At 34.7% G+C, this 27861-nt stretch overlaps 2 protein-coding genes and 1 pseudogene across 3 annotated transcripts; 2 read left to right on the plus strand and 1 right to left on the minus strand.

The window, feature by feature from the left end:
• LOC143461539 (poly(U)-binding-splicing factor PUF60 pseudogene) lies at positions 1-2064 on the plus strand (annotated as a pseudogene).
• LOC143461537 (tetratricopeptide repeat protein 12-like) lies at positions 2032-18163 on the plus strand. Of its 2 annotated transcripts, none has more exons than XM_076959271.1 (15): positions 2032-2166; positions 2458-2615; positions 7836-8135; positions 8219-8351; positions 8466-8693; positions 10066-10283; positions 12658-12782; positions 14373-14465; positions 14803-14866; positions 15009-15143; positions 17107-17277; positions 17358-17468; positions 17529-17628; positions 17704-17950; positions 18018-18163. In XM_076959271.1, exons 1-15 carry the CDS (start codon positions 2106-2108, stop codon positions 18094-18096), a joined length of 2223 nt encoding a protein of 740 aa, XP_076815386.1. In that variant the 5' UTR covers positions 2032-2105; the 3' UTR covers positions 18097-18163. The 2 variants fall into 2 exon arrangements, with proteins under 2 accessions (XP_076815386.1, XP_076815387.1); XM_076959272.1 differs by having other exon boundaries at positions 8466-8684.
• On the minus strand, positions 18114-26141 carry LOC143461538 (DET1 homolog). The gene is made up of 10 exons (XM_076959273.1): positions 25839-26141; positions 24573-24775; positions 22215-22392; positions 21900-22115; positions 21558-21657; positions 21289-21440; positions 19246-19384; positions 18837-19069; positions 18508-18699; positions 18114-18440 (listed from the first exon to the last, which is right to left on the minus strand). Exons 1-10 carry the CDS (start codon positions 25928-25930, stop codon positions 18239-18241), a joined length of 1707 nt encoding a protein of 568 aa, XP_076815388.1. The 5' UTR covers positions 25931-26141; the 3' UTR covers positions 18114-18238.
• Positions 26142-27861: the final 1720 nt, after the last annotated feature.

The following is a 27861-nucleotide window of genomic DNA, read 5'->3' on the forward strand; positions in this document are numbered from 1 at the left end:
AATTTCAGATGTATATATACTAATGCATATCTTTTTCGGTATTTAAGCATTGAATAAGTTTATATGCGGTTTGGTAATAATGGCTGCTGCTGTTGATGCTGTCGTAAATGGGGACGAAGAGTTGACACAGGTGCTAAGACATCCAGTTCCTCCTGTACTCACACATCAGCAACAAGAAGCATTGCAAAAAGCGAAAAAGTATGCAATGCAAGAAAGTGTAAAATATGTTTTGCAGAAGCAAGAGTCCCAAGCAAAGTTAGCCATACAGAATGTAGTTGCCGGGATGACTGTACCTGGAGTTGTCAATGAAACGATGTACTTGCAGAAGCAACAAGCTCTAGTCCTGATGTGTCGGACATACATTGGATCAATTTACTATGATTTGAAAGAAGAGGTGATTCGAAATTCTTTTTCGCCATTTGGACCTTTTAAATCAGTGAATATGTCATTTGATCCTATTACTGGAAAGCATAAAGGATTTGCTTTTATTGAATATGAATGTCCAGAAGCTGCTCAACTGGCATTAGAGCAAATGGGCGGTGTTATGTTGGGTGGACGAGCAATTAAAGTTGGCCGTCCCGCTAACATGCCCCAAAGTCACCCTGTTATTGACCTGTTGCTTGAAGAATCTAAGATGGCAAAAAGGATTTATGTTTCTTCAGTTCATACTGATTTAAACACTGAAGATTTAAAATCTGTGTTTTCTGCTTTCGGTAATATTTTGTCATGTACGCTTGTACACGATCCCTTGACAGGAAAGCATAAAGGTTACGGATTCATTGAATATGACACTTTACAATCAGCTAATGATGCTGTAGCATCAATGAATTTATTTGATCTTGGAGGTCAATATTTGCGTGTGGGCAAGGCTATTGCACCTGCTGGGGTTACCATACCGGCTGGGAGTTCATTTAACAATAACCCAACAACTATCCCAGGAGCTGGTCTTGCAGTAACCCAACTAGCGCAGAGTCAAATTACTAATACTCCAATAAGTCCAGTAATTCCACCACCTGGCATTGCAACTCCAACACTTGCTGGGCGACTTAACATTCCTCCTCCAGGAATCGCTATACCAACATCCATTGCTAAAACAAGTGCTAATATATCTGATCCTCTTAATAAAGTAAAAGAAACCATGGAACTTCCGAATACACTGAGTGCTCAGGAGGATGTTAAATTGTCAGGAGTACAGGCACGGCATATGGTGATGCAGAAACTCATGCGAAAAGAAGAGTCAAATGTTATGGTGCTCTGCAATATGGTTGATGTGGAGGATATTGATGAAGATTTGGAATCAGAAGTCACAGAAGAATGTGGCAAGTTTGGTTCTGTAAATCGAGTAATTATATATCAAGAAAAACAAGGAGAAGAAGATGATGCTGCTGTGTTAGTAAAAATCTTTGTTGAGTTTACAAATGCTGATTTTTGTTCTCGAGCAGTTGATGCACTAAATGGACGCTGGTTTGGTGGGCGTAAAATTGGAGCATCTATATATTCCCAAGCAAAATTTTCTGCTAATGATTTAAGTGGTTGAATGATGTCGTTTCAAATATTTGATTTAAAACTTAAAAATAAAAACATCTCTATTGTTGTCAAGAAACACTGCATTTTTGACCTTCACTTTTCTATTAAGTATTTTCCATGACTTGGAAACAAACTTTAAGGATGTGTCATACAAAATTTGATTAATTATTTTGCATTCGCTCGAATTTGTTACTCTTTGAGATTAGACGTTAATTGTGCAGAGTAGGCCTACATCATTTAACAAGTTGCAAAATTGATGTATATATATATATATATAGTGTACTGTGTATATACAATTATTTCTCAAGTTACATGTGCTTTCTCGTAGAAGCGTTTTGAAAATTTCTTGAAGAAAAAATATTTGTTTCTGGCGTGTAGCTATTTCCAAATTTTGAAGTAATTATTCAAATGGCATGTTTGTCTTAAGATACTGTGTGTGATACAGAACACATTTCTATATTGTAACGATCTCCAATGCTTATAAATGTCCACTAACTGCCACCATGTTGTTACAGTAAACCATCTCTTTTTACATAGTTCACTAGTAATTAGTAACTAGTATTATACAAATATTTACTATGCAGTCTGCTAAAGAACGTCAAGAACTAGATACCTTTCTGGCAAAAGTGGATAATTTTGGTAAGTAAAATATGAAAATATAAGAATGCAAAGCGAAAGTGAACAATATTTTGCGAAAGGCATGTACTGTATATATAAAATTTGATCTTTTAACTAAAGACAGAAATTTGCACTCCTAAATCTAAGAACGACCAGTTTTGTTCTTAGCTAAACAAGCCAAAATCATTTCTGCAACCACCTAATTTTATTGTTTAATTTGTGTGGGAAATGTGCTTACTGGAAATATTTCAAGTAATACTCACTGCTAACTAACTGTAATATTAAATTCTTCCATTTATATAATTGTGATAGGTGATATCATAAAAGGAATGATATCTGGAGATGTTGAAACACAGCAAGAGGCAATGAAAAGAGCTGATTCGCAATTGGAAAATTTAAAGAATGATGAAAAAATTGGTTTTAATCGAACGGTTATTAATAAAAATGCCTATGCTGAAGATGAAAATGCGGTTAGTAATTACGAATTGAATAACATCAATATTCATCAAAAAGAGTAACAGGCTGTAAAAAAGTTGTTCTTGATTACAATGAAGCTTCCACCAAAATTGGCAAGAAAATGCAATTTATAAAATGTGGAAAATGTGTAAGCAAGTTTAGCTTTGAAAACTCATCATGTGAAACATAGGCGTCGTTGCGAATTTGGAACTGTTCGAACTTGACTTATCCGAATTTGGAACTGTTCACCAGCTCCACTGAACAGTACTAAGTTTCCTTCATACCCTACTCAAGGTGAAAAGCGTTACAACGAAAGGGCAATGGGTTTCGAACACAGGTTGCATTATGGCATTCTAACAACACTGCCACTAACTGACTCAAGCTTTGCTTAACGCAGCCCTTTTATTGTTCCACCTAAAACATAAAACACCATGTCATCCAGGACGTTTTAGAACAATACATTTTTGAGTACTTTTGAAATTAAACTACTTTCGAAATTTTGAACTCCACGGTTACAATATCTAACTACGCCAATGCAACTAGATTTCAATGTTCAACACATTTAGACAATCCAGCGCTCAGCATGATGCCATGCTACCAATTAGCGCATAGATCAGGGATGTCCAGCCTTTTGTTATAGTGGGCCGCATTGTCACTTGAAATAATTCAATGGGCCGCAGAACCTATTAAATTTCTAGAAAAATGGGTATGCTATACTATTATTGCGCCCCTAAAAGCTGACTGGTACATTTTAATTAGGCTAAGATTCAAAGTTCAAAATACTACTTTCGGAGTGAGAATGACTAGTGGGCCGCACAAAAATCTCAGGCGGGCCGCATGTTGGACATCCCTGGCATAGATCATCATTGCATTCTTGATACAAGATGACCAAAACAGTCACGTTTATTAAGACAGACGATACAAGACCGGATGCGATAAGTCGTATTTTGACAAAAGTGTGACTGCTTCAGGTTTGTCATACTAATTACATACTATAGTACGTGGCCCACTGCTTACAATTGCTTGGCAGGTGATGATCTCGCGAGAAAAAGTTAACACAGATGGTAAACTTGCGTTGGTTGTGTGATCGCAATTTGCAAAGGTTTTGTTGGGGTTAGATTTAGACTAGAAGGTAGATTAAATTTGCTGTAGGTTACTGTGTTATAACATTTAAATTAGGTTAACAAGAACCTTTGAAAAATAGCTTCAAACACACAGTTTTTTTCTGGTGAAATAGTGGCAGCCTTTTTTATCGTTGAAATTCTAGGTTTCGATTTGTAGAAGTGTTTAATCGTTTGTTTGCTTAAATAAATGGTCTTAAAGACTAGGGAAAGCTTGCATGACAACAATAACTTGTGAAGTGAGTAATGTGTGTTTGTTGTCTTCGTTTCCTCACCTTTGATTTTTCGTGCTATAACTTGCGTAAATAACATCATTTTTCTTCAAATTTGATATGTGGTTGGAGTTTAATAAAATCTTAGTCAAGTTCCTATATAAGTGTGATCACATGACTACTTTTTGGGTAATCCCTGAAAACTTTCAAAGTTTGGCACTTTTTTATGATTAATATCTCCTTTATCTTTTGTCGTCTTGCTTTCAAGCTTTACTACTTTAAAACTACATGTTCTCCCAACAAACCACTGTAATGATAAGTACTGCCACGTGGCTAGGAGATATAGGACAATTTATGAGGTATGTTTGGCTTACGCCAAAAACTTCACGTTTTTTTACTAAAAGTTTTGCGGCGTAAAGATAATTTCTTCAAACTTCATGGAAGTAATTATTGTGGCCATAGAATGTGTTGAGAAAAAAATATTTGATCACTTGACCATAAGTATAGGAAAACGCCTCTATATTCCCGATTTTTACTTTTTACTACCCATCCAAACACGGACAAATAAACGTGATCTAATGATAACTGCCCAAAATCGGGCTTAAAATTAAATTTTCAGATTACGAATGTATTTATTTTACTTGTTTTGTAATTTTAAGCAAAGGTACTTTTAGCAGACGCACATCCTTTAAAGGTGTAAAATTTAAAGCACTTACTTAAATTTCTTTTAAATAAAGTTTAAAGAGGATTCCCCACTTTTAAATTGTTTTTAAACCTTAATTTGTTAGGAATTTTTCCGTCAATTTTTTTGAAACTTCATGGGTCAGTTGCATATTTAGGGGCAAATCAGAAAAACTTTTTCGATTCAACTGGACGTTGGGTTTTTTCGACAAAAATTACCATGATAATTTTAAGACCATATTTAACAATTTTATTTCATAAATTCATTAGTCTGAGCATATTCAGTTATTTTCAAATCAATCACATGACTACATCAACAGGAAATTGTCAAAAACTTAGGAAAATAACCACTTTTTGGCATCTAATAACTCATTTATGCTTTTAGTTATTGTTAAGAAATTTTAACAATTGGTGGCAACGATCAAGGTCAGTATTCGCGTAAAATATTTTGTTCATTGGGTAAGCACTAAGAAGTTATGACTCCAATTGCGAAGGATACTTTAACGTTTTTCAGCATTTCGGCCCATAGCACATAATATAAGGCTATACTCGTATTTCAACAAATCATTCAACTTTTGACAAATTTTGACATTAAAAAACTTTTTTTGACAAATTTTGACGTATGAAGAACTCAAATAGTTAAATAACGCATTATTGTACAAAAGGTTAAAATTTATTGTAGTAAAGAAGAGCAAAAATCTGAAAACAGACCTAGCCTATTCTGAAAAGGGAAATGAGCTAATTAGAAATCACTGCCAAAAAAACTGCAACTAAGAAACAACAAAAACTGTTCAATACATTTGTCTCAACTAAAGATACATAAAGTACCTAAAGCAAAACCGAAGCAAGAGCTGATTCACAATAAGTAGACAATGGGCAATTTACAACAGTATAAAGTAGGCTACAAGGTGTACAATGTAAAATGACAAGTTCACCTACAGTGCAACCTCTACGACACCACGACAATGGAAAAAGTCCTCTTCAATATTTAGCAAAACCGACGACTTCATATATACCCACCCTATGGAGTCGTGAGTAAAAACATTAGGAATACTTTGACGATTTTCGGTATATTGGCCAAAACGCATAGCTTAAGTAACTCTATATTCGCTATGTGAACATAGGCGAAAACGCCTAACTTGAAATCTATCTGCCAGTCTTACAGTTATAACAGCTTTTTAAGCTTTAAGTGGTTGCTTTGAAATACGAGAATAATAACAAGGCAACCCACGTTAACGTCACATGCGCACAGGACTGGAACTCTATTACCTTTTCATATGTAGCGGTGTCCTGTATAAGACATTCATCGCAATTGCCATGTTGCCACTTCAAAATTCACTGAATTTTTAAACCAGCTTTTTAGGCTTTAAGACATTGTCATGAAATTTCAGTGGAGTCAGCTGATTGCAACCGCTGAATGTCTTGCCTGGTGACTATTTGCGTCTGCTATGTCGATATGTGTATTGAAGCTGGACCTGGCATTTATCACCTCTACAACATCCGCATTATCGATCCATATTGAAGTTGGCTGGCCGACTGCTAGTTCGTCTTGTCCCTCAATAATTAAACATTTCCAAAATGGCACATCTTTTATATTAAAAAACTATTTAAGTCTCCCGGTTTCATTGTTGAGACTGACACCCGGTCCACATTTTATTGCCACCCATTGTTTTTGTCGCTAATTTCATCAATTTTGTACCTTCTGTTTGACTTTTGCTTAAGGCTTATGTCATTACTAGGGCAACCAAAAGTCAATATGGTCAATTTTTTTTTACCTGCTCAGAATGCTATGAAACAAGCACAAAACAAATTTCAGCTTTGTACGACGTGTGGTATAGAAGTTATTAGGTCAGATAAAGTCAAAATGTTACGTTAGGTCAAAATACGATCAAATTGTTTCGTTAGGTCTTTTTTTAGGTCAAAATCTATTAAACTTGTAATTTTGTAACCATTTTGTAATATTATTCTTCCGTTTTTCTCTTTTCTTGTACTGCAAACAATTCCAGTCCCGCAAATTTTACTTAGAACCAAAGCCACAAAGAGAGGGAAGGCTTTTCAGCGCGTTTGATGACGTCACGATGTGACGACATTGCATTTGAAACTGCAAGTTGTCAATCTTAATACGCAGAAACGAAAAAAAAGTCAACACTAGAAAAGCTTTTTGTCATTTTTAAATGCAGCTTTAGATTAGAAAGTTGCTGTAGACAGTGTAGAGACTATCAGTATAGCGTTTTTCAAAATAAGGTCAAAATTTAAACTTTTTAGGTCAAAAAACTGGTTGCCCTAGTCATTACTTTAAAAAGGTACCATTTTAGTCCAAAAGTAGTGATTTATGTTTTACCTGTAAGCAGGTTTTTTTTTAAGGTTTGGTTTGGGTGACCGCTAAGTAGTTTTAAGAGACCGCAAGTGTTTCATTTAAATACCAAAAAATAGCCTGTAGTTACAAGTCCAAATTTTGGGAAACCGCTGGAGAAATTTGGGGGACCGTTTCGGTCCCCCAAAACACCTTAAAAAAAACACTGCCTGTAAGTATATGCGAATATGCAGAAGAAGTTTGTTTGATAATCGTGGCAAAAGGAGTTTTAGGAAAGAGGGGCTGGTTTGCACAGTATGTACAGTATTTACCACTGAGCAGCAAAATACACGATCAATTGTATCACATTCTGATTATTCTGATATTTTGTGAAAGTCTGATAAAGTAAAAGGAACTTTATGACCAGTTTTAGAACACCAAAAGTGAGCCAAATCAACTCCGAGCCCTAACACATGCTAAGTCGCCATTTACGATTCACTTTTCATTTTAGGTCGATAATAAACAGCTTTCTGGATACTCTTAACTTAAATATAAGCATAAAATCTGATTTTATCCATTTCCGGTGCTTTTGAATATTCAATAGAATGTATTGTTTAGTGATTTTGAAATGAAATATAAATACCGATTTTACAACGATTTAAAATAATTTGTTTTGGGTCTCGAGTAAAGTGAACTGAAATCTCCATGCTAACACAAGTCGAGTCTTTTAAGCACTAAAACACAAGTTGAGTATTTCCGAAAACCTGCCTCGAGTGATTACTAAACAGCTATATATTTAAAAAGAATGTGTTGTAAGGAAGTCAATTATAGTATACCTATTTATATACTTTATTTGAGCAATGACGAAAAAATGTAACATTTTATATACATGGAAATCATATTAATCATTTTGTGTTATCGTTGTAGATTCCAGGACCAACATTCACTGACCAACACACAAGCCAAGAAGCATTTTTAAGTGCACTAGAGGCAGATAGCCAAAAACGCGCCGAAGCACGCAAGGAGCGGAATCAGAAAGCAAGTATTCTTAAAGATAGAGGCAATGAGGCATTTAAAAGTGGAGATTACAATACAGCTATAAAGTTGTACACAGAAGCTACTACTGTAGCTAAAGATATGGAAGCTCTATACACTAACCGCGCTGCTGCTTTCATGAAGCAAGAACGTTATCAAGATGCAATTGATGATTGTGATTTTGCCTTGATGGTAGGTTTTGTTTGCTATATGCTTTACTTGTTAAACACTTTCGCTTTTTTCATTTTTGTTACTTTTTATCTTTGGTTATATAGATTGATGAGAAATGGGTCAAGGCTCATGTTTTCAAAGGTCGGTCATTGCAAAAACTGAAACAGTTCGATGATGCTAGTATTGAATTTAAGAAAATATTGAAAATTGATGAAAAGAAGTTTAAGCTTGTTGAAGGTATGCTAAGAACACATTTGCTTTATGTTACTAAAACTGACATTGTATACATTATTGATTGACTGGCAATAAATGCTGTTTAGAAACCTGTTGTTGATATATGCCTTTTGTCAGGTTATATTAAAGAAGTGGAGGCTGACAGGCATGAACATGAACTTGAAAAAACTACAAAAATTCAATTAGAAAACGAAGAACTAGAAGCAAAGAGCATTTCGAAGGTCATTGGCACCATTCGGAGCCGGCTAAGTGATGAAAAAAGTTGTGCTGATTGGTCCGGTGGTCTAATGTATTACGCAGGAGGGTTTAGAGTTCTACAAACTAAGTTAGCAAACGGTAATCTTCGTAAGTAGTATTTACAATTTCTGGTAAATATTGCAGTAGAATTTGCATATAACCACTTTGCCTGTAATAGCACTTTGCTTAGATTTGCACACTTTTTTTGATCCCAACAACTTTTTTCAGTTTGCATACATTAATTTTGTCTCTATCGACATTACATATGTATGAAATTGCTTATATTTGCATTGTTTTGTTCAGTTGTTACAGCATTTTGGTTCAGAACAGTAATTCTTTTCAGCATACATTTGCTGAAAGTAACATCTCCAGATGTTAATCACAAGAATGACGTGAAAATTGAATTTACACATCCCCTGAATATAAGTTCACAACTGGTCACAAGCATTTTCACCTACAGTTAGTGGTAATTGCATTTAGTGTGACACTGTAGTACACAAAATAGATATGGCAAATATATTAAGGAATTTTTCGTTTTGAAACAGTGTTGAGTTAATTATTTGCAAGCTTTGCAGAAGTTGAAGCTTGCAAGCTGTCTCATAGCTTAACATGTTAACTGCCAACCACTGGATAACTCATGATTTGTATTCTATGGGTTATCTTGTCATTTCGCACTCAACGAAGTGATATGTGCCCTCTGGGACAAAAATGGGAAAACACTGTGGCAACAAAAAAAATCGTTTAATGATAAAGGTATTGAAAATTTTCAGCATAAAAATGTATAAACTCGTACAATATTACTTATTTGCATTATTGCAAGATTGCTTTATACTGATAGCTCATAATGACACCAATACAGTTTGTAGTGTATATAGCATAACAAATAGGTGGGTGTTTCTCAGGAATTTCTTCACGACATATCTTGTGCTTGGTATATTTGCATAGAAAATCATTTGTTTGTTACGCCAATGAGTAAGCTAGATACAATTATACATACTCATGGCAATTGTTACAGTACAATTAATCACTGACATCAATTGAAGCAATCTTTTCAAAACACTTTTTTCTGGTAACCTACAAGAATACGTGCTTAGCATCTGGGGCCAGAAATGCGGAACAGGCCTAAGCAATATGTTAACATTATAATTAATTAATTTTTTTCCATAGTTGTTAACCATTAGTTGGCTGATGTGGATGTTGTTCACTTACTCTCACTGCTAAGTATTATGGGTGCCAAGCTAACTTCTAATTGCTAGCAACTATATACAACACTTTTTCGCAGTAATGTGTAAAGGCAACTTTACTTTTAAAAATGAATAAAGTATGGCATGTCCAACTTAAAGGATTTGCAACTAAAAAGATTTGTGTTTTATAATAGACCTGAGTAACAGTATATGGTTAATGCAAATGCATTGTGTTGCCTTATTATACACATTACTATTAATTATTTTTATAGTTAAAATTTTGTTTATTTAAACAGATGAAGCAAGGACTCTTTTTCGCACGCAAGGTGGCTTTAAAATGTTCAGTGATAAAGGAAGTGTAAACAAGTGCCTGACATGCAGATTAAGTGGAAGTCATGAATTTCTATCCCATGCTAGTGAACTTGTATCTGCAGCTGTATGCTTATTTACTGCAGCTTGTTTGCACTCACCCGCAAATGTGAAAGCTCTTTTAATAGAACCGAATATTCCTGAGGTAAGATACAATGTATGAACTTTTTGTTTCTTAAATTTTGGGCTTTTTACAGTAATATCTCCTTATTCAGTGCAATAGGGTTGTTCAAAATTTAATAAACATTAAAGGTTGCTGTTTGATTAAACTTTTCCCATGCTATGGCTCAATAACTGTGAATACATTTTCTCAATATGCTTATTGACTATTGTATCTGAAGTTTTTTACCCTAAACTTCAGAAAATGAGGAATGTTGTTTTGTGAATATCATTGTGTCTTAATTCCCATCGTTTATTGGTTAATGACGACAATCAATTTATGTGCAATGGTTTTGTTGATGGTATGCTCATTATGATGTAGTCTAAAAAGAACAAATTTGATGTCTTTATATAATGTTTCCGTGAAAGCTTCTAGTTGTTGTCTACAATTAAAAGTTGTGTGACAGATACAAGCATCAACCTTTTGAACATTGTAAATTGTATGAAATTGTAAACCCAGCTCTCTAACTGAATCGATTCTCAAGTTGTGAGATTTGGGGTGATCACATGACCTAGGCACTCAACCACCTGGATGAAGATGGCAGAAAAGCAAAACAAGTTTGGAAGTTGTTTTCATATCCAACGACTTCTTTCCGGGGAGCTGTTTTTTGAATTAACTTGTTGCTCAGGGCAGGAGTTAAATTGAACAGTCAATAGGTAGTAGTTAGAGCTGTTACAACTCGAAATGTGACGACAGTGTCGATGGGGTGGGACAGGTTGATGTATGCAAATCTGTACTACATCACTGGAGAGATCCACGTTTACTCAAATGGAGTACTAGGGTGAGACTGTTGTATGTAAAGTAGAAGCTGTAGCTTTTCAACCTGAACTGTAGCTTTTCAGCCTGAACTTACCAGTCGATATAGCAGAGCGGCACGAGATGTAAGTTTTGCGTTGTGACTCAAAACGCCAGCGAAATGAGAGCGATCTGTCTAGAGTTGCTTCAAAATATTCGTGACCAGAACAAAAGAATGGAAGTGCACCATTAACGGCAACTTTAGCTCACAATTTACTCTGTCTGATTGTAAAAACCATGTTAAGCTCTCATGAACAAATGAGTCGAAACTTGTGTTTCCCACCTGCTTTAGATTCAGCTGCAAAATGTTGGCAGAAACTAGTTTAAGTGCATTGAGTTTCTTAGAGGAGTATAACAAGGGCCTGGTGCTTGTGGGTGAAATGCTTGATTAGAGTGAGCTCGCTAAAAGTTAAATGTATTAACCCAATAACACTGCAGCCCTTCATGTTCTGCTGCAGTGTTGGCGAAGGTTCATGCTCAAGCATCACTAATGCCTTGCATTGAAAAAGTTGCTGTCTAGTGTCTACTGCTGGACGTTCCATTTGTAGGCTCCAGCGTGGCATACTTTGGTTAACATACTTGTTGAAGTATGTTTTTACAGGCTGTCAGGCCACGAAAATTTTATTTCTGCTTTATTTCTTATTATCACATCCCATTTCTTATGTTCTTTCTTGCATGAAACAGGATTCAAGGCTCTCTTTTGTGAAACTAACAAAAATTGATAAACATTCATTACATTACCTTTTATTACAAAAAATGAAAAAATCTTTCATTACGCAGACCATAGAGATTGAGACCAATAATCTTTGGAAACCAACAAACAAAAAGCCAAGAAAACATTAGTCAGATTTAAAATCCATTATAAAAACAAAGTTATAGAAAAATGAAAATGGGTTCATGTTTTTTTTTTGATGTTTAATGGATCCGCAGATCACTTGTAGCATATTCCATGAGAATGCAGTGGTAAAATAAGTTTAAAAACGTTCATCAAACTTGACTTACAGGACAACTCCCCTATTTGAAAATTTTTTTGTAAAATTTTTAGACTTGATGCCTGTATTGAAATAATAATTTGAATTAAAAGAAAATATGCACAAATTATTTTTCACTTAGCATTTATTTCACCTAGCAAACAACTTTCAAACGCTTAAAATTTTTTGAGCAACCTCAGAGTCCATTGATAATATTTAATAAATCAAGCCATCTTACTGCCAGTTTTCCTTGGAAAATATCACATAAATTTTCACTAGTTCTTTTACTTCTATATGATTATTGTTACTTTTCATTTACATAAATTCAAATTAAAAAGCCGATTAATAATAAAGCAAGTATTTCAAATTTTTAAAGGTTTTTAAGATGTCTTATATCATATTGATTTTTTTTTTAATAAAAATTAGCGATTTTGTATGATATTTTTGATGCTGTGTGGTGTAGATTTTGGGTGATGCTGTTTAAATCTGTTACTATTATATTCATTGTTGATTATAAATATTTGTGATAGTTAATTTTTTGTTAAAGTGAATCTTTCTCAGAAACTCAAATAATTTTTTTACTATTTTTCCAGATTTTACTTAGTTTTTTAGAATGGTCTGATGACCAAGTCAAAAGAGACACCATTGCATTTTTTCACGAGTTGTCTCTTGATGATGATAATCGTTCCCTGTTGTATGGTTCCCTGGATTGCAAGCGGTAATATTACTGATGTTGTATTAAACTAAAATATTTTATGAAATTACAGATGTGGTTTATAAAATATTATTATAAAAGTAAAAGCTGAGTAGGGTAGGTTAGCTCCTCAAAAGTTTGCTTAATTTTATTGATGCAAACTTGAGCTTGCTTCTTTAAGCGTCATTTGTCATTAAAGAAATGTGCTGATGTTGCCGATGTATTGGCCATTTTCAACATCGCCATCGGCTGTTGTTTGTGAAACTTCATGACCTTTCACATATACGATTTGGCATTTGTCTCATTGCATCTTGCATGGTATTCCATTTTGTATACGACTTTTAGTTTTTTCAAACCTTGACTGCCAACTTGAATTGTAAACCTAATTTATTCATAAGAATGCCGTTCGAAGCAAGCGATTAATTGCTCCCCTTGGTATAAGCAGACATATCCACTCCCCTCAATCCAGTGATGTAGGCCTTATTTTACCACCTTGTAAATGCGTTTTCATTTTGTTTTGAAGTTATAGCTTATTGTCTCGATTATTAGGTCTTTCAACCAGGTCAGTCTTCTTTGCGTTTATATATGTTTTCAAGCTCGGCCACTATCCCCTAGTGCTGGAGCCCCAGTTAACCAAACTTGTCTTTTGTGCAGGTTCTGATAAATTCATATTTTTTCTTTGTGTTTTTGCTATATTGCCCGAATTTGGAACTGTTCATCAGGACCACTGAATGGAAACGCGTGTCGTTCATACTTTGTTCAAGGGTGTTACAATGGTAGCACAACTAGGAATTGAAACCAGTTTGTATATTTATAAGCCAAGCTCGTTAACTGCTCCGTCACCGAGCTACTTATGGCATTGTAGACTAGGTGGCATGACCAATATGACCATGTTTCAAAAATATTGCCTGCAAGCTTTACGTTAAAGTTGGTTTGACCTAGGCTACACATGTGTTTAGAGAGAGTTTTTTTTCTTCAATAAATGCATGTGATGTGCATTCCTTTTTGTCTTTTTCTTAGTAAATAGTTTTCATTAAGATAAATGACGCCAATAAGATAAAAGCCACTAAAGGACAAGAAAAAGTTGTGCATCAGCACATCACTAGAACAAGGCTAGGCTGAAAGTTCATGTCGAAAACTAAGTTAATTTTTGAGGTGCTACTTTACTCTTATTTTTAATATGTTACATTATAGTCTAAAAATGAAATGTTGTTATTTCCTTAGGCAAACTTAGCTTTTATTACAAATTTGCCCACATTTCATTACATCACGTGTTTGGCCACTCTCTGCCTTTTATTAATAATCATTAACACAATTCTGCTTCTGCCATGATAGAAATTTTTATTGTGTCATAATTGAAGCTTGTGGGAAACTGATCATGCTAGATATTATTATAATGTGGGTCATGGATGTCGTAATTGCTATAAAAATTTGTTCTTGTAAATGTCTAACCATATTATTTCTCGGTTCATACAATTGAATATCATCACAAAATTTTCTATTTGGTTAGCAGTTCATTTTTGTTTTAATTTTGCTTTATCTTATGTGATTGATAACATATAAAAAAGTATGTTGAATTGTATACAGCAAATTAATTAAATATGTTTTGAATAGTTTAACTGTGTTGCTGCTGAAACCGAACACAAGGAAAGCTGATGCCAATTCTTCTGCAGCTGCAACTTTGTGCAACCTGTCACTTGACAAAAAGTAAACCTTATTATGTATTAAGCTGGAAATATTAATCTGATGGCAACGCTAAAGCTCACTGTTAAAAGTTGTCTGTTTTCGAGGAATTAATATTTCCCTTTATACGAAAGAAAAGTTTTTCATGGGTAAATTCGTCAATAATGCAAACTACAATTAACAAAACATTTGGTAATGAAAGAAATTTATTTCATGTCACCATGTTTGGTATATATATATATACATACTATACAGTATATGCATATTATGAATGTTGTTGATGAATGAAACTATTGGATACAAGTTACAACCTAAATGTTGATTTCATTTCTTTGATCTGTGAATTATATCCTTGTGTTAGGTTCAAAAATTTAGTGCAACATGATTTTGATGGTTTTCTGTTACCAATGTTTCAAGACTACTTGGTATGTTAACTATAGTTGTCTATTCTTAGGGAATATTAATAGGACATATGCTTGTAAATATTGCATGTGAACTTAAATAGAAATATGTAACTATTGTATGGTTTATTATATTTTTTGTGCTGCAATGATGAATTTGTTTTAGGAAGAGGTTGGAAAAGAAAGCTATGAAGCTTTAACACTACGAATGAGATTTTTAGTGCAACTTGTAGATAATTTTCTTATTGCTTCAGTCATTTCATCAAATGAGGAATTTAAAGATGATTGTGTGAAATCATTGGTGAGCAATACTACAGAATGTATCATTTTTAATTTGATTACCTGGACTCCAAAGGCAGGCATAAAATGTTCTAGCTTAGAAACTCATATAAACCTTTGTTACAATAATTTTATAAAGGCATTTATTTTTTAAGTACAAAACGTACAACTTTGGATTTAAGGTTTAGTTTTTGGTCAAAAATGGTCAAAGTAGGGGAAATAATTGGCCTCAGAGTTTAGTACATTTCCGAAAATTATTATCAGAGAGTAAAAGCAATTTATGATCCAAAATTGTTACAAATTGGGTCGTTCATTCATTCAATGTCAAGTTCTGTTTAAGTACTGTTGACATCTTTTGTATATGTGATGGCTAAGAAGGACACGTTTGATGGAATCAATATTTAGCCTGAAGCCTCGTTCGGTCCTGGCACAGAAGATCATTAAAGCCAGTTAAACGTGGTCGAAGTTGTTTCTCCGAAAGCTGATGCTGTTGTCTAGTTTAGGAATCAGGTTTAGGCAGAACAACACAGGCAGAATTATATTTTGGCATGTTTTGTTTTGTTGTATGATGCCACGACTCTAACGCCATGTCATAAGAACGAAACATCATCACAACTTTATGACTCCCTGCACATATTTGGACTGTAAAGATACATCATTACTACTTCTAACTAATTTTACAATCTGAATTTACATTTTAGTAACATTCTTTCAATGTACATCTAAAACCAGAGCTGGGCCTTTTTAGAAGCGACGCTCAGGGTAATTTGCTCGTCCCGATCGTCGTCGGATCAAGTATGAATGGAATGCTTCCCGTGACAGACGTATTATTATAGCGTACTTAGGTATATAACAGAAATAGTTTGCGTTAGACTAGCCTAAATTCGAAATGGCGGTTGGCTCTAGTCTAGCCTAATCCAGTACCGGTAACTGCGATAAAAAAGTATGCGTTACCAGTTTATGTATTGTCATATGTGACAGTCCTATGCCGAAAACAAACATCACCTACCTATGGAGACGTAATCTATCCAAAAGGCGTTAGCTAGCCTACCACAAAGTACCATACCTAATACAAACACAGTCACCAGCCGTATTTTTTCATGATTGTGACGTCGTTTTCGTCATTATAGAAGACCAAATCTGCGATACCGTTTTGACAATAACTGCTTAACCACCACATATTATTAAAAACGTTTTCACCAGTATATTTACTGACAACTACTCTTTGATTTAAGGCCAACTTGTTTTTCGACTTGCCCCTAACTTTAGACTATAATTTAATGTAGCAAATAAAAAATGAGACTAGTTTTAGGCACAATTTTCGCTCCACAAAGTTAATGGCGGAAATAAACAATACAATACGTGACACCATCTGATGGATGTTTGATATAAATAAATGAAGCTGATAATAATGGTCAGCGATACTGGTAAGTGCTATGATGAAATGGTAGAGAGACTCACACAGATGAGCTGAGTTGTCACCATAGTGTCGTAATTTGTGATCTATCAATACCGAGGTACTTTTTGAATACCTATACCGGTATGGTCGGTACTTTAAAAAAAGTGCCGAATTCCTGTATATCGAATTAATCTTGTCAAGAAAAAGCCTCATGCCAATTTTAGCGCTTTTGTTCTTTTTTAGTGTACGAATGTCCAGAAAAGTCGCAAGGAGCGAGTTCACATATTTTTTTGACGTAAAGTAGCCTATAGCGTGGTCAAAATTGCCCTTGCAATAATATCCACTGTACTCTGTACAAGAAAGTACCGAACTCAAATGGTAACGAATACCGGAACCTTTGGTAAATGTTTTGTAAATGCCAAGTACTAGTACTTTCAATGCCCACCTCTGTTATCACGTTTTCCTTATTTTTATAGCTTATAAAATATATATGCTTTGAAAGTCAAGAATATTAAATTATTTATTTAACGTTTGTGTCTACTACTCCCAGAGAGTTCTTTTCTTAAGATTTTATTCTATTAAACAGGGAAGATGTGTTGTGTGTTTCAAAAATGGTCTTTCCAATCCGTGCGCAATGGAAGAATTGCTTCGTTTGATTGCTGTAATGCTCTCAAATAATCAAAAAGAGTCGTTTTGCCGACAAATTACAAGTTGTCTTTGTCCGGCCATCAGGGCAAAAGATGTCGAGCTACTCACTGTAAGATTTTTGATATGCATGGTACAACACCAAAATCTGTAATGCTGATTCAAGAATCACGTTTGCACTATTTCTTGCAGAAAGTGATAACGGTTCTTAGCCTAACTATGGGAAAGTTCATGGGATGCGTGGATGTGATGCTTAGTGAAGGGGGTTCTTCTGGAATAAAACAAATCTACAAGTTAATGAAAGTACGTTTATGCGGTTGCTTGTATCATAGTAGCCCAATTAACCTAGTGTTTGTTTTGCAGCAAAATGACTTAAGACTCAAAACACTGGCACTAAAAATTCTTTGTTGCATTGGGCAGTACGATTCCAATCGCTTGCGGGCCTTTATTAAACTAGACAAAGGTACATACATCATTGAATTATTATTTTAAAAGGCTTGCTGCAATGACAAAATAAATGTTTAACCTGTACCCGCAGGTTATGAAACAATATCAGAAATGCTGCATGATGACCAAAGTGACGCAGCCAAAGTAAATCAAGGGCATGTTGCTCTTCTTCTTGGATATCTGGCAAATGTTCCTGGTGCCTTGGATGCTTTTACTAAAAATGACATGGAAGGGAGTATCGTTCGGCAATTGCTTGTGCTATGTAGAGATTCAAAGAGTAAACAAGCTCGTGCCAATAGTGCCATTGCGTTGGGGAAATTGGCGAAGGCAGATATGAGGTTTGCATCGCAAACACAAGCTATCGTAATACCTAACACCATTTAATTAACTTTTTGTTGTTTATAGATTTTTAGAAAATCTACGGAAATACGATGGTATAAATATACTGGCAAGGAATAAACCAATTGTGGAGCTACTAAATTAACCATTACTATTTGCAACTTACATAGTGTAGTGATTTTATTTTGTTAATAAAAAATACAAAGCCGTAATGGACAAATGAAGCAAGCTTATAATAATAGCCTTCATTAAAACTGAGCAGCGATCTAAATACTCGGCTTTATCACCTAGCCATCACCAGATACCACATGTCGAAAATGAAAATTTAAAACGTAATCTGTATTTATGCGTTGCACAGACATTGCAAAAGGTTCATGTGGGTGGAAAGTAAAGGCAACCAGTTTGCGAGCAGATGAGCGGTTTCCATTGCCAGGAAGCATTCCTGCTCTAATTTGAAATCTCAGCATCCCAGACTTTCTGGAATAAAACCTGCATGCATACAAAATATATTAGATGGGGACTATACTTAAACAATAACGCTTATAAACGAATGTACCTAATAGGGTAGTCTCCACTGGCCTTGGGTCTTTCGACAGGAGATATCCACTTGTCATCATAGCTAAACAAAACCAGATCAAGGTAAGGGCTTGGACTGTGTGTCTGCGACGGTACAGGAATTTGACCCAATAACCGCTTAACAGCTTCAGTGTGTCCTCCGTATTTAGCATTTATTATTGTTTCTTTAAACCTGGATAAAGAGACGATGTCAAATAAATGCTGCCGGTTTGACACGTAGTTAGTACTTTTTTGTACCGGTATATTTCATGGCTTAGCAGCCTGCAATAAAAAATACTTGTTTAAAAACTTCTCAGTCTTAAATACAACCTTTGCTGTATTTGACTTGAGTATATGTCAGAGCATGCAGCTTGAAGTTGCCCTCGCACAACATCCGCACCTCGAAAAAGTCCAGGATTTTTTTCAAAAATCTTTAGAAACTTAATTGAAGTATTTTCATAAGCACCAATTATTTTGGAGTCCCGCAAGTTATAGACCACAAAAAATGATGGCTGGGCACTAGGTTCTGGAATCCTCAAACTGACCACATCTGATGTAGCATACTAAAAAGAAGACATTTCTAAGACTTTGCGGTGCACCTTCTTCCCAAAGAACGGTTCTATATGAATAAATTACCATGTTAAAAAGCATCAATTTGCAATTACTATATTATATATATTACCTGATACTATAATATTTGGTGCTTTATTTAAAATTTTAACAGAACACAAGGATAAACCTTAATAAGAACATGGTCTTCATCAAGAAGCTGCATTCTCCACATCCTTAAATCTTCTAGAAAACTAAAACGCTGGAAAAAACGACATAAACTTTCTTTACTTTCATTTGCCGCTTGCTTGTATAAGAATGTTAGCAACCTGCAATATAGTAAAGATCTAGTAAGCCAAACATACCGATATTAATAATACCATGTTGCAGGTAGCGAATTTAAAAAGCAGGTAAGCTACTTATTAAACATTTATTTGCACCATGAAAAATCGTACTGATTTACAAATGCCCAACTTCAACATTGTATTACCCTATTTGGCGGCATGTCGGTTACAACGAACACCTTCAATTAACATAAAAATGAATACAGCGTCCGAATAGGATACTACAGGCGAGTCGCTTTTTGTCTTTTAGCATACCTAAGTTACCAATTCCGGTCAAAGTTGTATCCAAAACAGTTAGCCTATTTTTCAACTAAAAACAAAGTTTAGAGAGCACGGCTGTTGAGAAATTAATGAATTTAACACGGCACAACGCCTAATTGTGCGTGATATCTCATTGGCCAAATCTTGGCGACAAGTCATTGTTTCTACCTCCACCCAATACAAAAACCCCCGAATTCTTCACATTTTTATACATACCACTAATCGCCTAATTCAGTGTATACGCTATAAACGCGTGTGTCTTATAGACAGTTTTGATTCAGTATAAGTTTTACCAACATTTCTCTTTTTTGTTGGCAACGTCGGTTTACATGCAGTGCTAGCCAAGAAGAACAAGGAATGTTTACTGGAGTCAAGAAAGGTAATCTCTTTCCCTCACTCCTGCGGCCATAGGTGATGCCCGCTAAGCGTATCCCAGAGGAAACCTCAATGTTTGTATCCGTGGTTTGCCACAAGTGATATCAACAGCTTCCGTTGCCAATGTGTTCTGCACCATTGAGAGTTGATTATTGCGTTGTTGTTTTTGTGCTTTTGTTCTATAACAGACTATTTTGCTCTCACGTAAGTTGTAACTCGTTTGGGCCTGAAGCCATCACTGTTAGGCTTCGTTCTCCCCCCTCGGATGATTGGTTCGCTGTGCCGCGTGCCACGATGGACGGGGGTACGGGCGTGCTTTTCTCATTGTGGCTTATGAACGAGTATTTTTAGCAGACATCACAGCCAGCAGTGTTAGCTGTTATTTCTGTTTTATGAAGTGGTGAAACTGATTGTGGGAGCCATCTCAATAGTGACAAAAAAGCCTGGTTGCTGTGGCATCCGACACCTCGACAAGGACTTAGCAGAGTATAACACACTTATCTGTTGCAATGTTCGTTGTTGATATTCACTTAGCATCCTCAATTCAAACTCAGTCAATTTGACCCCGATAAGCTCTCTGGACAATATACAGTACGTCAAATATATAATATTTTCTCATTTTAGTCAGCTTACTTTACTGAAATCCTCAATTATGACCGATATAACTGTGGACACCTAACAAACATCAAAGTCACTTCACGTGTACAAATTGATATAGTTTGGGGCCAAGACAGCAAATGATGTGATATGCATTGGACTGATATTATTTTATGTTTATCTTGTACTGTAGGTGGACGTTAGAAAGAGGTTTGATTGTATTATGATCAACCTAATCCCGTTTCATTATATAGACGGCAAGTGAGATATAGCCCATTATTAAGTAATAAAAATACAACAGAGATGATTTATAGTTTGTAAACTAGTTACATTGTTGATTTTATCTTCAGCCTGTTCCAACAAGCTATTTTATTGTTATTTAGAATATCTCAACACCTAATTTATTTCTACCTTATACATAATATAATTATAGTATATACATAGTATAATTTCATGATGGATGACGGTAGCCCATGGGCTAAATAACAGCCATTTGTGTAAGTGAAGTTTTGTCAAAATCAGGAGATTAAAATTACAACACAGAAATAATAAAAGTACGTTATCCAAGGCTAGTATGAGAAAACAGTAAATGTACTGGAAACATAATTGCATTTTTGTGTTACAAACAGAATTAATGACAACATAGTTGGACAAACCTGTGTTTCAATGAGTTGAATGTCTTCTCATGAAAAGGTTTTATTATCACAGCATCAAGTTCCCGAGATTGAATTGCGTTTATGGTATGCCGATCATCTTCAAAACAAAATCTTCCTATTGAACGCATAAGCACTAGATTTCCTTCTTTGACCTGTGAGTTTTAACACTACAACTTTATAAAGTAATAGTATCCTGAGACATCAAACATCTAAGTTCAGGACACATGTCTTGTGTGCATTGAAAATCATAAATGCAAATATCAGCTCACATGAAATACGTAAATGTTCTGGTGTTGAACAGATAATACAGCAAGTACATTTTTAAACAAGTACAATCCTTGATTATGAGATAGAAAAATCTTGTCACACCTATGTAAAACATATCACTGAATGAAAAGGCAGTTAAGATTTGTGCAAATATATTGAGAAGATACACTAACATTTCATTAAATCCTTTGAGTATTTTTAATTATTTCTGTAAATATATATGTATAAGATACATAAAGTATTTGAATATATTATAAAACAGGATATTATGGATTTTGTTGTTAAGAATATTGTTAAAGCTGAACATAAAAAATAATAGTAATCCATAAACATTAATCACAAACTTGAAAGGCACTGAACATCGTAATGTGCCATTGAGTATATTAACAGAATGAAGAGCATAATCTTCCAAAGGATAGCGAGGATTTGGGTTCAATGCTTCGTTATTTGAATAGATATCGTAGTTTATGCCAGTTTGTGAATCTGGAGTTGGAACAGTCGTTATTGCAGCTGACACCACAAGTACATAACGTCCATCATCAGTAAATAAACTACATTCTCTGAACATAAATTTTAATAAATTTTGAACTGTTATTTTTTTATAAGAAAATATTTATATACATATCGAAGCAGATTTAAACATAACAAACATTACTAACCTGTTCAAATTTTGTGCTTCATTTGCCACTGGTATTTTATATTTCAATACAAAAAATTTAGAGAAAAGTTTTTCTCGTACATGCTGCTGGAATTTTTTATAATGCGTACTTTGTTTTAAATTTTCATGAAAAATTTCTCCCGTAACACTACTGAGGAGGTTTTCCGCAGCTTGACATCCTACAAACAAATATTTTAATATTAAATTAATGACAAATACGACATAAGTTCAATTGCATACGAAAATAACAGTATACATACAAAATCTATATTTCAGTAAGCACATTGGAGATTACTGGTGAATTAATTTGTAATATCGTACATATAAATTATAGGACTTACATTTAACTTGACAAAAAAAATTACTTCATTTAATGCAAGACATTTTCAAACTAATTATTATATATTTCTATACCTGCACACATGCAAATACAGGATGAATTTGGTTAGTTACATACCACTTAAAGACACATTGCAAAAAATCTGAAATACCCACCAAAATCCTATATATATAAGATTAACAAAAAACATCCGTTAATCGCATCATATTCGCATGTAGCTGAAAGAAGGGGTTTCCAACACATTGTATTTGAAAATGGCTTGAAAGCTCTAACAACAATTTATTGGTTGTTGCACAATCCATTACTTTTATTTACAATACAACGAATTAAACCCAGGAATTAAGACAGCCCACTTCTGACTTAGCTTGTACAACATCATTCTGTAATAATCCATAATAATCACTTCTGTTTTACACTGATTGTGTTTTCACATATTCACGTATTAAAAACTTTGAGTAACACTGTTCTATATTAATGGTCTGTTCAGACTTTTGTGGTACTTCATGGAGTAATGGCAGCAAACGAGTCGCTACAAAGTGTCAGTAATGTGAATCACTATGACGTCATCGACAATCAATATTTTGAGTTAAGTTTGGAATGAAGCACTGTAGTTTGGCGCAATTGTATTTTTCAAAATGATGGCAATGGCATAAGGTTTAAAATAAAATACTGAGATACTGGTTCATATCGAAGTTGTTTCTGAATCTAACTGGAACAAACCATTTTATTGCAATCGACGTAATGTAAGGTGTGTCAAAAAAAAATCTCGCATTAGTAGTTACACATAACTTAAACAATTAGCAACTGCCCTATTTTACATTAACTTTTTCCAATGAGTTTATTTAGTTTTATCTTCCGAAACTACAAATGTATTATAATTAATTATCAGTTCATTGGTGTTTTGCAGATTTCATAAACAGTTCTAATATAACCTTCACTTCATTATAAACACAGGATTTGGTTGTAGTTATTAGTTTAAATCTTTTTTTGGACTCACAAGAAAACATGTTTAAATTGCAAAACACTGACATGAAACCTTTTTCAAATTTATGTTGTACAGGATATGCTTCCACTTCATTTTTCTACTGCAATACTATAACAATGTGAAAGAGTGAGATTAAACTCAGAGGCGTTGAGCAATACTCTGGCAAAGGTCTTAACTCGATAGGCAAAATTATTGCTGTTTTTACACTGACAATTTAGATCATTTGTATCAATATTTGATGAGCCTGATTAACAATTTCGAAAGACTGTAATAAGTACAGCGGCCACGTTGTGACACATAATGACTGTTTACTGATAGGCTACAACATGCACACTGCACAGTCTCCTGCCATTCGGCACCACAGAGAAAAGGGTGGGGGCAGACGCCAAGTTTCTACTTGCCAACTTTCAGAGAGCAGGAATGAACATTACGTGGTAAAATGGAGCACCACAATTTAAAGTTGCACCAGGACTCTAGCGGACAACAGTCTTGAATCTGCAACTGGTTAGTGTGTAATTTTGTAGAGTACATAGTCGTTGGTAACAATCAACTTTTTTCCCAGAGCAGATTGATCAATTTAAAGTTTAACTTTAAGCGCATATATCTGATAATCGCATCAAAATGTTCGACAAAATCAACATGTGATAAATCGATATGTGATTGTGTCTGTGCTGGGCAATTTTTAGAGAAACCGATTGCTACGATTTCCAACTATGCTTGCAGCTTGAAGGCAACAACAATTTCATCAGAAACCAAAGTTAATTAATTAAACAATTTTTACAAATATTTATAAAGTCTATACATACACATTTATAGACTGGAACACCGAACATGCATTGAAACAAAAAACTAAAATTAGAAAATAGACATAAACAAACTTGTACAGAACAAGTGCGTAAAAGTGATTTGTAAAAAAATCTCCAGTTAAGTGTGTGGTGATATTTTCTCATGCTCATCAGATTTACTATTATCTTAGTATTAACATTAACAATATAATAACTCTACAAACAATATTAAAAATCAATTATATATACCTTTAAATTCGTATACTTCAACAGAAGTTTGATCAGCTGAAAAAACTATGAAATGTCTTCCATCAGGTGAAAATTTTCGTAAAAAGAAAGGTGGTTTTTCAACATCAACAACAGTAAAGTTAGGAATAATGCATTGATAAAATGCTCTCATAGACACCCACTGAGATCCATGTTTAGGTGCAGTGGTTTCCCTTCTATTTAGTCTGCAAAACAATGACATTATAGCGAGTACCAAAATTTGCTCACACGTTCCTATAAATATGAAAAAGAAATTTTAGTAAATCAACATAATTGCAAAGGAGTCAGAGTAACCCATTACTGGAATATACAACTGATTTTGAAAGCCGGGGAGGGGGAAGTCTATAAATTGTAACTTCTTAAATCGTCGGCTTGGTTGCATAACACTGGGTTTACAATTATGCGATCCGTGTTTGATTCCCAGTAGCACTACTGTTGTATTGTACTTGGGCAAGGCAATATGAACAACACTTGCTCCTATTCAGTGGTCTTTGTAAATAGTTCTAAATTCGGGCAATCACAAAAAAATCGAAAATGAAACCAAAATTTCTGTCTATCAGAAGTTGGACAAACTATGCTACCTCAGTAACCAGAACTTGAGCAATAAGGAATCGTTCATAATTTTAAGTCCTGCAAAGGCTATCCTCAATCCGAGGATAAAACTTATGATACCATACCACCAGAGGTGGGCAGTTGGTACTTCGAAAGTACCATCGGTCGGTACTTGGCAAAAAAGTACTGACAGTACATTTATTCGGTACTGTTTCATAAAAGTAGTTCAGTACTTTTAGTATAAAGGATGCTCTTCCAAGTGCGATTTTTATCTCAACATTGGCGAAGCTACAGGTTGCTCTAGGGGAAAACATATGTGGCATTACTTCTTGCAGCTTTGATAGATATTTGTATATTAAAAAGAACACCAAACGGTTAAAGTTGGCATTAAAGTTTTATTAAAATGAACTTGTGACAACATACTTCTCCAAACCTTCAAATAATCACTTTAAAAGTATTGAGTACCGGGACCGAAAAAAATTTCTTGAAAAAAGTCGTTCAGTACTTTTTCCCAAAAGAATAGGCGGTACCAGTACTGAAAGAGTGCCAGGGTATAGTAAGTCGGTATTATAGTATCATGGTACTGCCCACCTTTGCATATCACCAAATTACAAAGTAGTGAGAAGTAAATCAAACTAGTTACCACCGGTACATACAATAACATATCTATTTACTGATGTTATAGAAATCACTTACTTATGTACCAGATTTTGATTTGATACTGTACGACAGTGAAATTCCACCTCTTTGAAGTTAGAATGTGAAGATAAATTGGAAAAATCAGACATTTTGCATCGTATAGTAGGCTATTATGCATTAAAAGTTTGCAAAAGACAATCTATGGGAAATCCTTGGCGGGATGAGTAGCTGTGTGAAAGTAATGGACATGTTTGTAACAGACATCATGGCTATTTCAACCAACTTAAGGTTAAACCTTGAACATAAATTGGTTACATGGTAATTGTGCCAGTATCATATAATTATACTTTCATCATAGCCTAGATGGGTGCCGGACTGCCGGTGCATGTGCAACGTAAAAAATTCTGGTCAAAACATAGAAAGAATAAAAACTTTATCTACCAACTTCTGCCGCAAAAATACTAATGGTGGGAGGGTTTTACCCTTTAAAAAGATTTATCCTGTAGATGTAGTGATTGGATTAAATTGTTTTGGTTATGTCTTTTCTAGGGCTGGGAATACTTATATGGCTAATAGCTCTTAACAACTAAACATTTTGTTAGCCATTAGTTGAAAACGTGTAGTGGCCTGGGAGGCATTTTTAACACCTTTATATCATTCGTGGGAAAGTGTTTGCCAGTTATTTATTGAAGTATTGTTTATTGATGAAACTGCAATTGTCGCTTAATATTTGGAAACTTTCTCTAAATAACTTCATGTGAAAGCGCCGTTTAGTACGTTACCAGGTGATTTCATAACATCCGAGTTTTAACTGAAAATAATCCCCATTGCCAACGCTTTATTTTATCGTTCGCGCATTCTGAAATGTTCGTGTATATTGTGTTGAATATTTCCGCTCACACTGCTCCACGCTGTTATAAGCTCAAACTTCTACGCGAGTAACCGCGCAGACAGAGATACAGAATCGTACGAACGTATTACGTTAGTCGGTGTTAATTGTAATTCGTTAGACATGTTTTAAATGGTGAATGCTAAGTTTGAGATTGTGTCATATTCGGAACCTGTACAGTTCCTACAATAAAGGATCATTTTTGATAAACTGTATCTGTAATATCGTAAGAGCTTTCGGTTAGTAAGAGGTTAGAGAATTCTAACCGCACGCAACCACGGAGTCAGATCATTAATTCGGCAGGTAAATTAAGTCCGAATATCATAAGTTAAGACTGACAAACAGTGCAGCAACCTCTGCAAACGTAAATATAGGAAGAAATTTGGAGCAAAATGTTTGATAACCAATGACACTGACAGTAAAAAGTCTAGCACTCTGACATATGTTGCTAATATGGTAACACTAATTTTAGGAAACCAAGGAAACTGACACTAAAAGTATGAAATATTTGATGAACCAAGATTGATAAGAGAGGTGTTACACTTTAATGTTCTGTACTTGAAATTGAAAAATTTGCCAAACTCGAACTTGTGAACTCAAACAAAACTCAATCAAGTTTGTAACCCTGATACACTAGACTGCAGAGTATGGTCGTTTTCAGCAAAAACTTGGGTGTGCCAAACAGCCAAAAATGACAAGTGCGGGTACACAAAAATACTCGGATGCAATGGAAGTGCCCACTTAGGTGCATAATTACACAGTGAAGAACCCATTCCAAACTCTGCAGTCTGGTTGGCATATATAGCGCATTGGCATTTTAGTATAGAAGGGGCAAATATAGCTCAAGTGTCAAAGCGATTACCGTGCCTGGCTCGTAAATATGAGAGTCGGTTGATTTATAATAGTCTATGGCTATGCTCTAACCAACGATATAAAGAAGTTCTGTTCTTTATATCGTTGCTCTAACAGCGACGTTTACTCATATGTCAATACGACGTTCATTTTGTTGGTTGGTTTTGAATGTTAATGTTGTGGAAAATATTATTGGACAGGCTGAGGTTATTGTAATTATTGTGATGTGGTAGTAAAGCGATGATGTTCAATATCGATATAACGTACAAAAAAGTAAATTAATAATAAATAACGGTAGACAACCAAATATAGACTATGACCAACGATATAAAGAACTTC

The sequence above is a fragment of the Clavelina lepadiformis genome, chromosome 6 (assembly GCF_947623445.1).
Source record: "Clavelina lepadiformis chromosome 6, kaClaLepa1.1, whole genome shotgun sequence".
Taxonomy (NCBI): Eukaryota; Metazoa; Chordata; class Ascidiacea; order Aplousobranchia; family Clavelinidae; genus Clavelina; species Clavelina lepadiformis.

Excerpts from the sequence above, each read along its gene's own strand:
- LOC143461537 (XM_076959271.1), top strand. The coding sequence starts at position 2,106 with ATGCAGTCTGCTAAAGAACGTCAAGAACTAGATACCTTTCTGGCAAAA. Across the intron at positions 2,616-7,835 it reads ATGCTGAAGATGAAAATGCG|ATTCCAGGACCAACATTCAC; the intron begins GTTAGTAATTAC and ends TTATCGTTGTAG. Across the intron at positions 8,352-8,465 it reads GAAGTTTAAGCTTGTTGAAG|GTTATATTAAAGAAGTGGAG; the intron begins GTATGCTAAGAA and ends GCCTTTTGTCAG.
- LOC143461538 (XM_076959273.1), bottom strand. The coding sequence starts at position 25,930 with ATGTCTGATTTTTCCAATTTATCTTCACATTCTAACTTCAAAGAGGTG. Across the intron at positions 22,116-22,214 it reads GAAGCACAAAATTTGAACAG|AGAATGTAGTTTATTTACTG; the intron begins GTTAGTAATGTT and ends ATTTATGTTCAG. Across the intron at positions 21,658-21,899 it reads CGATGTTCAGTGCCTTTCAA|GTGTGACAAGATTTTTCTAT; the intron begins GTTTGTGATTAA and ends TGTTTTACATAG.